Below are 12,054 nucleotides of genomic sequence, written 5' to 3' on the forward strand. Positions count from 1 at the left end.
AACGGGGATGGTACTTCTGTCCAAAAATTGACGGAAGTTCACGTAGAGGTGTTGACATGTGTGACTATGTCCTATGCATTAAAAAAAATTGAAAAATAATAAAACTTAAAAAAAAAAAAAAAAGCATTAAAAAAAGAAAAAAGAAAAAATAGAAGGGGGTGGCTTTGGGCAAAATGGAGGTGGTCGGCTAACTTCATTTTAGCCTCAGCCACCTTCATGGTTGGTTTGTAGGTGGCTGAACCATCCCATGACCCCAAAGAACCACCCCCAAATAAAAAATGGGAGTAATCGAAACCACTCCCAAAAGTCTTGAGCCACTCCTATGGGCTAACCCCCCTAAACCTTTTTTTTTTTTTTTTTTTTTTTTTTTTTTTTTTAATTTCTTAATTTTTTTAATTTTTTGGCTCTTTGACCTTGTGGGGGTGGCCAAACCATCATCAAGGGCCACGAGAGTGATTCGGCCACCCCCAGATTGGCCAGTTTAGGATGGTTGAACCCACCCCAAGCCAAATGGGGGTGGCTGGGAGTGGTTTCGGCCACCCCTATTTTCTCTTTGGGGGTGACCGAACCACTCTTTGGGCCAAGCCACCCCCAAATCGACCATTGGGTGTCTCGAGCCCCCCCCCCCCCCTCCCCTCTTTTAATTAGTTTTTTAATTTTTTTTTTAATGTATAGGACACCTGTCAACACCTGAGAGGTATTGACGTGGACTTTTGTCAATTTTTGGATGAAAATTGGACGGGAGTACTATCTTCGTCTTTAGCCAGAAACGAGGTATCATCTACGATATGAAATGAACCACAAGGGGCAAAAAATAAAGACGTTAAACCACAAGGGGGTCAAACGTATTTAGTCCTAAATTAAATCAACTTCTAGTGGTACGGCATAATCAGATTATGTTTAGGATAATTTACTGGTAATGAAAATAGATAGCCATTTGAATGCAGTAGATCTTATGGCTGACAATTTTTTTACACAATTTATGAATTTGATACGAACTTAACACAAAATTGTGGCTGAGGGTTGAGGGGTCTAATTTGTTTGATTAAATAGGTTGAATTATCATTGACTTATAGTCTTATATCTATGTCTTAACAAAACCTAAATTTAACACGTCAACGCAAATTGCTAGCACTTTGGTTCTTGTATGATGCACCCTACTTATCATTTTTTTTTTAATCTATTTGGGTTTGTGAGAACAAAATTATTTGAATAAGAAATAAAGAATAACTTATATAAGGACATGGCATAAACTAGATTTTTTGTACCCTCCAATAACATTATGCCACATTAGCTTATTACATCATAACAAATTTAGATGAAAACACCGAATCAACCAAGAAAAATAGACGAAACCCATTCACTCGTCTGTTCCTGTCTCTCTTCCACTCTTGTTTCATCCATGCAGTCACACCCATTTTTATACTTTATTAGGTGGTTTTTAAAATCATTAGTGAAATAAAGACTATTCAAAACTCAATAGTGATTTTCAAGGCGACTTAAAAAAGTATGAAAATGAGTATAGAAAAATGAGAGCGTGTATAACATTACTCTTAAAAAAAATAGGGATAATTACATCATCAGTCTCTAGGGTTGGTTTAAATTACAAATCACTCACTGTGATTCAAAAGGTTCATTGATGGTCATTGTGATAAACTATAATTACAAATCAGTCCCTGAACACGTTTTCTATCCACCAAGTTAACAGATTCTGTTGGTCAGCCACGTCACATCTAATAGGAAGCTAACACGTGTCCATTACAATAAAAAAAATATAAATATAAAACATAAAAGCAGTCCATGTGATTAGCCTAAATTATAAATAACCCACTCTAATTATGGATTATTATTATTATTAGTTTTTATGAGAGACATTGAGTGAATTTGACATATTCATTTTCTTTTGGGTTGATGAGTATGCATTTTTTAAATAGGGAAATAATTTTTCTACGTCACATTACCATACATCAATCCTACACCAAGACACATAAGGTGTGTGTTATGCGTTGGTCGCCTCAATGTCTAGAGAATTCAGAAGAGGGTCAGCATAGTTTATCACTAAACACGTGTGCGAAGCTGGAGTGAAGGGTGGGTAAAGTGTTAAATAGTTGGAGGCCACTTGCCACCTATTATGTTTATATTTTAGTGTTTAATTATTGTAATTCTATTCCCTAAAAACAGCAACTTGTAAATCCCCAACATGCGTTAGTTCACAACGTGTGTAAAGGATTAGCTGTGCACAATAGTAGGCTTGTAGTGGGCTTGGTGGTTATGCACATCAGCAATTATCTAGGATAGTGGGGGGAATTCAGTTATTTTTCAACCTGTATTTAAGCTAAGCCAGTACCGTGAATAGATTATCAGAGATTCCAAAGAAAAGAACAGAAGGCTTGACCCGTCGAAGTGTCAGTTTATTGCTTATTTTATTAAGTACGTTTTTATACAAAGTAGGCTTATAACAAGTGGTATCAGAGCCGCGTTTCTGCGACCATGGCGGAAGGAACTCGATTTGCTCAACTTTAAGATGCAGTAGCTGTCAACAAAGAAGAAACAGCAGCCAACAAGACCACCTTTCAGCAACACACAGAGATGCTGAAGATCTTGACGGACAAAGTAAGTTCCCTAGCTAGTAGTTTTGCTTCTCTTAGTCAAAACCAGAACCAGGCCAACAAGGATCAAGGGGATCTTAGGGGGGAGAACAGTGGAGAGAAAAGTGGGGAAAAGGGGGAGAACAATGGAGAAAAGAGTGGGGAGAATAGTGGGATGAATGGAGGTAGATCAGGTGGCCATACTGAAACCGAAGGAGGAATTCATACCCGACCTATTAAGCTAGATTTTCCTAAGTTTGATGGCTCCGAACCTATAAATTGGGTCCTTAAAGCCCAACAGTTCCACTCCTATAACCAAATACCAGAAAATCAGAAAGTATTCCTGGCAGCATTCCACATGGAAGGGCGAGCTCTCACTTAGTACCATTGGTTGATGGATTCAGGCTATATAGGAGGATGGGAGGATTTTGTAAGTGCCCTAAAAACTAGGTTTGCCCCCTCAGCTTTTGATGATCCTGTAGGAGCTTTTACTAAGCTTAAACAGTCATCAGCAGTAGAGGATTATCAAACCCAATTCGAAATTCTTTCCAACAAAATTTCAGGTTTGACTGAAGAGTTTAAGGTTAGCACCTTTTTGAGTGGATTGAAGGAGGAGATAAGGATCACTGTCACTATGCTCAAACCCAAAGATTTAACTACTGCTTTTGGGTTAGCTAGGTTGCAGGAAGAGGAGGTCAGATTAAGGAGTAGGGGCCACAAATACCCAACTTGGGGAACCAGTTCACAGGGGTATACCAAGCTAGCATCAAACCATAACCCACCTCGAATTACAGCCACACCACAACCTGAAAACCGTAACACCAACACTCCATATGTACCCAATCCCAACCAAAGATCCAGCATTCCCATCAAGCGATTGACCCTAGCCCAAATGCAGGAAAGGAGGGAGAAGGGCTCGGGCTATAACTGTGATGATAAGTTTCAGCCGGGCCATAGATGCAATCGGCCAAAGCTTTTCTTGCTGGAAGGTGTAGAGCTTGAGGGACCCGAAGAAATAAGGGTGGAAGAAGTAGTGCAGGAAGAAGAAATCGAAGCTGAAAACCAAGAAGCCGAGCTGCTCAGCATCTCCTTACATGCCTTGGCAGGAGCAGTAGCACCCAGAACCATGCGGGTGAGGGGAAAGATAGGAGAACAACAAGTGGTGATCCTCATAGACACCGGTAGCACCCATAGCTTTGTGGATCAGAATTTGGCCAAAAAGATGAAGCTCCCAGCAGAGGAAAGGAACAAGCTGACAGTTACAGTGGCAAATGGGGAAACTATCCCATGTCCGGGCTGCTGTGTGGCAGTAGCATTCAACTTACAGGGGTATGTTTTTCAAGCTAATCTTCATCTCCTAACTTTAGGGGGCTGTGATATGGTCCTAGGGGTGGATTGGTTAAGTACATTAGGACCTATCTTATGGGATTTCATCAAACTTACCATGAAGTTCACACACCAAACACGAGAGGTCATGTTGTAAGGATTAATCCGAGCTGCAACTAGCTTAGAAGCTAAGGAGGAGTTCCCAAAGAAAACAGGGGGTGAGTACAAAGGAATCTAGCTACAACTCATAGGTACAGAAGCAACCAAACCAAAAAGGCTGCAACATCCAGCCATAACCGAGTTGCTGGAGGAGTTTAATGTCATTTTTCAGGAACCTTCTGGGCTGCCAATCCCAAGAAGCTTTGACCACAAGATTCCACTAACCGAAGGGGCGCAACCTACTTGTGTAAGGCCCTACCGATATCCTAATTACCAAAAGGAAGAGATCAAGAAGTTGGTGAAAGACATGTTGTCCACAGGGATCATAAGGCCAAGCTGGAGTCCATACTCCTCTCCAGTTTTGCTAGTAAGGAAGGCCGATGGTAATTGGAGGTTATGTGTAGACTACCGGGCTCTCAACAAAAATACCATTAAAGATAAGTATCCTATCCCCAATATTGATGAACTTTTGGATGAGTTACACGGGTCGGTAATATTTTCTAAGCTAGACCTCAGGTCGGGCTATCATCAAATTAGGATGCATGCAGAAGATGTCCCAAAAACTGCGTTTAGGACTCATGAAGGGCATTACGAATTCCTGGTAATGCCCTTTGGATTAACTAATGCCCTATCCACATTCCAAGGTCTCATGAATGACATATTCAAGCCTTATTTGAGAAAATGTGTCCTAGTATTTTTTGATGACATCCTGATTTATAGTAAGAGCCTACAAGATCATTTAAAACATTTAAAGGCTGTCCTAGGTTTACTCCAACAACACCAGCTGTATGCTAAGCCATCCAAATGCCACTTTGCATGTCAAGAGATAGAATACCTAGGCCATGTGATCTCAGAAGAAAGAGTGAAGGCTGATCCAACAAAAATTGAGGCTATGCTCAATTGGCCGGTTTCCCGAAACATAAAAGCCTTGAGAGGATTTTTAGGGCTAACGGGGTACTACAGAAAATTTGTTCAAGGGTATGGAGGCATAGCAGCACCACTGACCAACCTCTTAAGGAAAGACTCCTTCAAGTGGAATGATCGAGCAAAACAGGCCTTCACCTTACTCAAAGAAGTTATGGCAACTCCCCCGGTTTTGGGTTTACCTAACTTCTCCAACCCTTTTGTCATAGAATGCGATGCATCAGGGGAAGGGATTGGGGCAGTCTTAATGCAAACAGGACAACCATTGGCTTATCTCAGCCAAGGCTTAAAGGGTAAGAGTCTGAATCTATCCACCTACGAAAAGAAATTATTGGCCCTAGTGATGGCTGTCAGAAAATGGAGGCACTTCCTATTGGGCCACAATTTCAAGGTGCGAACTGATCAACAAGCTCTCAAGTACTTGTTGGAGCAAAGGATCGGCACCCCAGCTCAGCAGAAGTGGGTTTCCAAGCTCCTAGGCTTTGATTTTACGGTGGAATATAAGAAGGGAAGGGAAAACAGGGTTGCCGATGCACTGTCCAAAAGGGACTGGCCAAAAACTAATTCCAATGATTCTCAAACAGCAGGTAGTAAACATGACTCAAAAGGCATGGAAGCAGACGAATCCACCAGCATGGAAGCAGAAGAAATGAGCAATCAAGCCATCAGTACTCTACAACCTACCTGGACCCAAGAGCTTATCAGCAGCTATGCCCAAGATCAACAGCTCCAACAGCTGATCCAGTAGTTCCAGCAGGGGGACCTTGATTCAGTGCAGTACCAATTCCACAATGGACTCCTCTTCTACAAGGGTAGACTTCACTTGGGCGAATTGAAGGAATTCCAACAGCAGGTCCTACAACAATTCCATCGTAGCCCATTAGCAGGACATTTGGGGGCTTAGAAAACTTATTCAAGGCTTAAAAAAGAGTTCTATTGGCCTGGAATGAGGCAAGGGGTCCGGTGATTCATCCGAGAATGCGATGTTTGCCAACGCAATAAAACCGAGAACACCCATCCTGCAGGGTTGCTACAGCCTTTACCAATCCCAAAACAAAATTGGACAGAGGTTAGTCTGAATTTCATTGAAGGCTTACCAGTTTCACAGGGGAAGGATGAAGTTTTGGTGGTGGTTGACAGGCTGAGCAAATACGCTCATTTCATACCCTTGAGCCATCCCTATACCGCCAGCTCTGTAGCCAAGCTCTTTGTTGATCATATCTTCAAATTACACAGGTTACCCAACTCCATAGTCAGTAACTGCGATCCGGTGTTCACAAGCCACTTTTGGAAGGAGCTATTCCGAGCTACCAGTACAGACTTACTGATGAGTTCAGCATACCACCCCCAGACCGACGGCCAGACGGAGATCATGAACAAGGGGCTGGAAGGGTACTTAAGGAGCTTTTCAAGTGACAGGCCTCGGGACTGGATGCTGTGGATTTCCTTGGCTAAATGGGCATACAACACCTCTGTGCACACATCAACCAAATTAAGTTCATTTGAAGCAGTGTATGGCTACCCGGCACCTCGTTTGATGCCATTTGAGCCCGGAACAACCAAGGTGCAGGCGGTGGAGAACGAATTGAAGAGCAGAGAGTTTATTTTGAAGCTTCTTCGAGAGAATCTCCAAGATGCCCAGAACCGGATGAAACACTTTGCTGATCAAAGGCGAACCTTTCGAGAGTTTGCCGTAGGAGACTGGGTATTTCTCCGCCTGCGACCCTACAGCCAGATGTCAGCCAACCTTCGCTGGAATCTCAAATTGTCGCCAAGGTACTACGGGCCTTTTCAAGTAATTCAGAAAATCGGGAGTGTTGCCTACAAGTTGGATTTGCCATCCGGTTCCCAAATCTATCCTGTTATTCATGTGTCTCTCCTAAAGAAGAAGCTGGGCGAACGAATCACACCACTACCAGAACTCCCTATTCTCACGTCCAAAGGCACACTTGCTCCTGAGCCTGAAGTCATATTAGCTCGCCGATTGAAGAAAAAGGGGAACAGGGCTGGAGCTGAGGCTCTTGTTCAATGGAAGGGGACTATTGAGCAAGACGCTACCTGGGAGGACTTGGAGGAGCTTCGCAATTCTTTTCCTGACCTTGTGGGCAAGGTCTTCTAACAGAGAAGCCGTGTTATGCGCTGGTCGCCTCAATGTCTAGAGAATTCAGAAGAGGGTCAGCATAGTTTATCACTAAACACGTATGTGAAGCTGGAGTGAAGGGTGGGTAAAGTGTTAGACAGTTGGAGGCCACTTGCCACCTGTTATGTTTATATTTTAGTGTTTTAATTATTGTAATTCTATTCTCTAAAAACAGCAACGTGTAAATCCCCAACATTCGTTAGTTCACAACGTGTGTAAAGGATTAGCTGTGCACAATAGTAGGCTTGTAGTGGGCTGGGTGGTTATGCACATCAACAGTTATCTAGGATAGTGGGGGGAATTCAGTTATGTTTCAACCTGTATTTAAGCTAAGCCAGTACCGTGAATAGATTATCAGAAATTCCAAAGAAAAGAACAGGAGGCTTGACCCCTCGAAGTGTCAGTTTATTGCTTATTTTATTAAGTACGTTTTTATACAAAGTAGGCTCATAACAGTGTGAGATCCATGCATGTGGGTCCCACATCTAATGTGTTTTGGTGTATGATTGATGTAAGGTAATATAATGTAGGAATAACAAATCACTTTTAAATATTTCTTGGCATTTGAACTTATGATTTTCGAGTATTCACGGGCAAGGGCATATTGTATGAGTCCCAAATTGGTTGATCATTTTGATGATTTCACTATTGTTTATAATCAATAATATATACTTTTATTTTATTTTATTTTAGACATATGATACATTGTTACTCCAAGACACAACTCTTGACCACCATTGCCTACGTTACAACTTTTATTTTTTATTTTTAGAAAAAAACCTTGAAGTTAGTTAGGGGACCTGACCACCTTGCCACATGAGTAAGGTGGTTAAAAGTTGTGTCATGAGATGACAAAAGATCATATCTTAATTTGATAAGTGGTTATCATAAGCATGGTTCACAGTCCCAATCCTTTATTAATTTAGAATGTGGGATTTGAAAAACGCTATTTTAAAATGTGTAATTTGAAAAATGTGATTTTTAAAAATGCAGTTAAGCGTTATGCAAAATTGCAGCTTGGCCTTTAAAATCGCAGTTTAGTTTTTAAAATTGTACGTTTTAAAAAAAATACTCTCTTATATGCGATTTGAAAAAACAAATTTTTTGTGTTTTCAAATTTTAATTTTAATTTTTTTAAAACACAATACCAAAAGATTTATTTTTTGTGAATTGATTTAAAATTACACTTTTTATCTACAAAATTGCAATGCCAAACGAATCCTTAGTTGATTTCAAGTGAGATTTTTTGATTTTGTTTTGGTTTTTTTTTTTTTTTTTTTGCAGTAATAAATAGACCCGCTTCCCGCATTCCCAAACAGATCTAGATCGTGAAGAATCGACGGCTATCCTCATTCCCAAACAGACCTCTTACGCCAAAAACCCTAATCTGTTAACCCCTCGCCTATATAAACTCGACCGAACCTTACTATTGGTATACTCGGCGGCTCTAAAGCCAACCCTAATTCTTGTGAGCCTCTCTCTCTGATCTCTTTCCAAGATTTGATTTTTTGTTTAGGTTTTCTGATCGTTTTCGATTTGTTCTTTTCTGAGCTAACAAGAACTTGCTTTTTGTGTGAAAATTTTCTTAGAAGGTAAGCGAAAATGGCGGTGCCGTTGCTGACGAAGAAGATCGTGAAGAAGCGGGTTAAGCAGTTCAAACGCCCACAGAGCGACCGCAAGATCTCTGTCAAGGTATATACGCGAACACCCAGATCAGATTTGCTCGTCTGTCTTTGTATCTGTTCCACTCATAATATTGCACACGCACGATTATGGGCTAGGTTTGTTACCCAGTAAAGGTTGTGGATGGCCAATGACTCATCCACTGCCATGGTGGTCTTCAATGAAGGACATCAGATAGCAAATAATAAAAGGATTGATAGTACCTTTCAATTTTGGTGTCATACGATAGCGATTTAGAGGACAAAATATTTTCTACAAAGCCTTATACACCAACGGGCTATAGATTTGATACTGAGCTGGGTTTTGTGGGTTTCGTTTCTTTTGCCCTTATTTCTTGTGTTTCTCAGTTTGTCCTGTAACTGTTTTTGTAGTGGAAATGATGATAGTTTTTTGTCGCCCCAGTCTTATTTGCATCTCATGATGCAAGATGGTGATTGACACATTATCTGATTCCAGACTTTCGTTAACATTTTCATTCAATTTATGTTTTTTTTTTTAAAGATTTTACCTTTCAGTTGCATATAATGGGGGATTTGATGATACGATTTGACACCCAGTCTCACTTGCTATGCAATATGGTGAAACGAAGATCGACTATCTGATCCCCTTTAGTGATTTTTTTGGTACTTGAGATGCTGTATCTCTTTTTCTATTGCGCCCAATTTTTGGCACGGGAAATGATTTTTTATTTTATGCTCAGCCCCCTTTTCTTTTTCAATTTTTTTTTTCGCTTAAAATTTTCCAAATCTCCATTCCTATGAGATAGATTGACTCTAATTTGGCAGTTCCTTTTTTTTTTTTTTTTTTTAATGAGTTTTTATTTAATGTTTCATTTGGCTTTATTAAAAGTATACGAAATGAATTTACGTTTTCACATCCAGTCTTACTTGCGCCCATGAGTGCGAAATTGTGATCAACCTTTTATCTGATCTCATTGAGTTATGTGTACTTATCCCCTATTATTTTTTTATTTTTTTTTCTCTGAGTAGTAAAAATCTTAATAATATATGCAACGTGACGTGAGGATATCTAACCATCATTACTGCAGTTCTGTGATGAATTCAAACATGCACTACCATCTGATCTCGTTGCAAATTTAGATTCTTGTATTTCTCTAAGTAAATATTTGTTAGTTTTTTTATCATGTTAATTTTCTACTATAGATTTCAATTTCTGCTTGAGGATCTTGTCCTGCAACCAATGATGCAACCTGTTTATCTTTTCTGAGTTTTCTATGATTATCATCTAAAATATCACCATCTTTCGGCTGAGGTTGCGGTTGTAAAATCGAGTTTAGGCTTTGTTTTGTTTTATTGTGTTTCTTGTTTTCTGTTCTAGTTTTTTGTTTTTGTCTTGTAAGAAGATAGTCATTTTTGCCCGGTGGTATCTAATGTCCAGACATGTTCTTGTAACTGGTCATTTCGTTTCAAGGGCATAGATAAAACCTCTTACAGGACTTGCGACACAGTGGGCATTATATCTCAATGGCTCACTGTTACTAAATCCCTGTTTACATTTTTCCTAAAATATTAGTGGAAACTTTTCTGCATTAGTACTTTTGTTTGAAACTTCCTTGTATTGATGATTTTGATTGATTCCAACTATGGCAGACAAACTGGCGCAGGCCAAAGGGTATTGACTCTCGTGTAAGAAGGAAGTTCAAGGGATGCACATTGATGCCCAACATTGGTTATGGTACAGACAAGAAGACCCGCCATTATCTTCCTAATGGTTTCAAGAAATTTGTTGTGCACAACGCCAAGGAACTTGAGCTGCTGATGATGCACAACAGGTGAAGTTAAAGCAGCCCCTACTATATAACTTGTTCATTGTAGATTTTGCAGAATATGCTTATGTGCCTATTTTTGTGTTTTCTTGCCTTTTCAGGACCTACTGTGCTGAGATTGCACACAATGTGTCCACAAGGAAGAGAAAAGAGATTGTGGAGAGAGCCGCCCAGCTTGATGTTGTTGTGACCAACAAGCTTGCCAGGTTGCGCAGCCAGGAAGATGAATGAGATTGAAATTTTCATATGTTGGATTATGTTTTGTAGTGAGCTTTTTTTAGCATGTGCACATTTTGTGGGGGTTTTCTTATATTTTTCCCAAGAATTGTATCCAGTTTATAGACATCCCTGTGGGGTGATACTTTTAGTTTAAATCATGTTGAGCTCTCTAACAGTCATTTGTGCCTACTCCATTGACAATAATTTAGGTTATCTTTACTTATCAAAAAAAAATAATTTAGGTTATCCCTAATATTTTGATTCTGTTCTTTGTTTTGAGGAATAGTTCCAAGCCATTTGAATGTTGTGAAAATAAATTTAACTCGGGATTATTTAAAGTCAGTTGCTTAAATTCTCGGGTACAAAGAACCACCAAAGTGGGTAGAACCATCTACAATTTCATACCCCACAACCCTCTCATGTGAAAGAAATTAGGAGAGCCAAATAGACTTTTATACACAAGACTTTTATGCTTATACGCAAGCATAAGCAATCCCCCATTAATAATCTTCTTCAACTATTAGTCTTATCAAATCTTCTGCTAATCAAACAGTGTGGTTGCTCTTGAATGACCCAAGCGCTTTCGCAGCACCCGCTCTCAAGAGGAATTGGCATTAGAAAGCTGCAATAGGTGCACCGATGTAAGAGAGACTATAATTCAATGCCAGAACGATGCAAGAACTACGACGATAAATGCTACTTATGTTGTCAAGGAAGGTATATACTAAGTTGGTCATCCCAGTCTTTCTCCTTGTAGATGACAGCAGCTTCGAAGCTCCCAGCTGGGTTGATGCCGATGCCAGTGCCAGTGAATGGGAAGGTGGCCAAGTGAACCACCGCAAATCCAGTTGGGAGTGGTGCCAAAACCTAAAGTTCAGAACCATATTTTCTATATTGCATAATGCCGCTAACTAAACAAGTCAAAGAACAATAGAACATAATATTATTCATCAAAAAAGTAAAAGAACATCTCACGCAATCAGAAATGCCTTGTGAAAACAATGTCCTCAGGAGTCCCATCCTTAGAATACCAAAGACCAACTCAATTATGCACCAAACAGCCCTATAACTATGATCTTAGTGGGGATATATATACTTATATCTGACATTGAGTACTTAAGAGGAGCCTAACGTATTTAAGATATGCAATACCTGCATCTCACTCGGCTGCTTCTGTACTGTCCCCATTGTAAATTTGTAATGGGTAAAGATCTTTGCAGGAGATGGAT

The 12,054-nt window shown here is 40.0% G+C and overlaps 1 protein-coding gene and 4 non-coding genes across 5 annotated transcripts; all 5 read left to right on the plus strand.

Moving 5' to 3' along the window:
• Window positions 1-8,464: 8,464 nt before the first annotated feature.
• On the plus strand, window positions 8,465-11,004 carry LOC133869670 (large ribosomal subunit protein eL32z-like). Its single transcript, XM_062306733.1, has 4 exons — window positions 8,465-8,605; window positions 8,727-8,829; window positions 10,431-10,612; window positions 10,708-11,004. The coding sequence occupies exons 2-4, from the start codon at window positions 8,740-8,742 to the stop codon at window positions 10,835-10,837; spliced, it is 402 nt and encodes a 133-aa protein (XP_062162717.1). The 5' UTR covers window positions 8,465-8,605; window positions 8,727-8,739; the 3' UTR covers window positions 10,838-11,004.
• On the plus strand, window positions 9,193-9,273 carry LOC133870008 (small nucleolar RNA U31b). The gene has a single exon (XR_009900628.1). It is a non-coding gene; the product is annotated as a small nucleolar RNA U31b (small nucleolar RNA).
• LOC133870009 (small nucleolar RNA U31b) lies at window positions 9,350-9,425 on the plus strand. Its single transcript, XR_009900629.1, has one exon. It is a non-coding gene; the product is annotated as a small nucleolar RNA U31b (small nucleolar RNA).
• LOC133869974 (small nucleolar RNA Z195/SNORD33/SNORD32 family) lies at window positions 9,833-9,909 on the plus strand. The gene has a single exon (XR_009900598.1). It is a non-coding gene; the product is annotated as a small nucleolar RNA Z195/SNORD33/SNORD32 family (small nucleolar RNA).
• LOC133869975 (small nucleolar RNA Z196/R39/R59 family) lies at window positions 10,013-10,098 on the plus strand. The gene has a single exon (XR_009900599.1). It is a non-coding gene; the product is annotated as a small nucleolar RNA Z196/R39/R59 family (small nucleolar RNA).
• Window positions 11,005-12,054: the final 1,050 nt, after the last annotated feature.

Source organism: Alnus glutinosa, chromosome 5, assembly GCF_958979055.1.
Source record: "Alnus glutinosa chromosome 5, dhAlnGlut1.1, whole genome shotgun sequence".
Taxonomy (NCBI): Eukaryota; Viridiplantae; Streptophyta; class Magnoliopsida; order Fagales; family Betulaceae; genus Alnus; species Alnus glutinosa.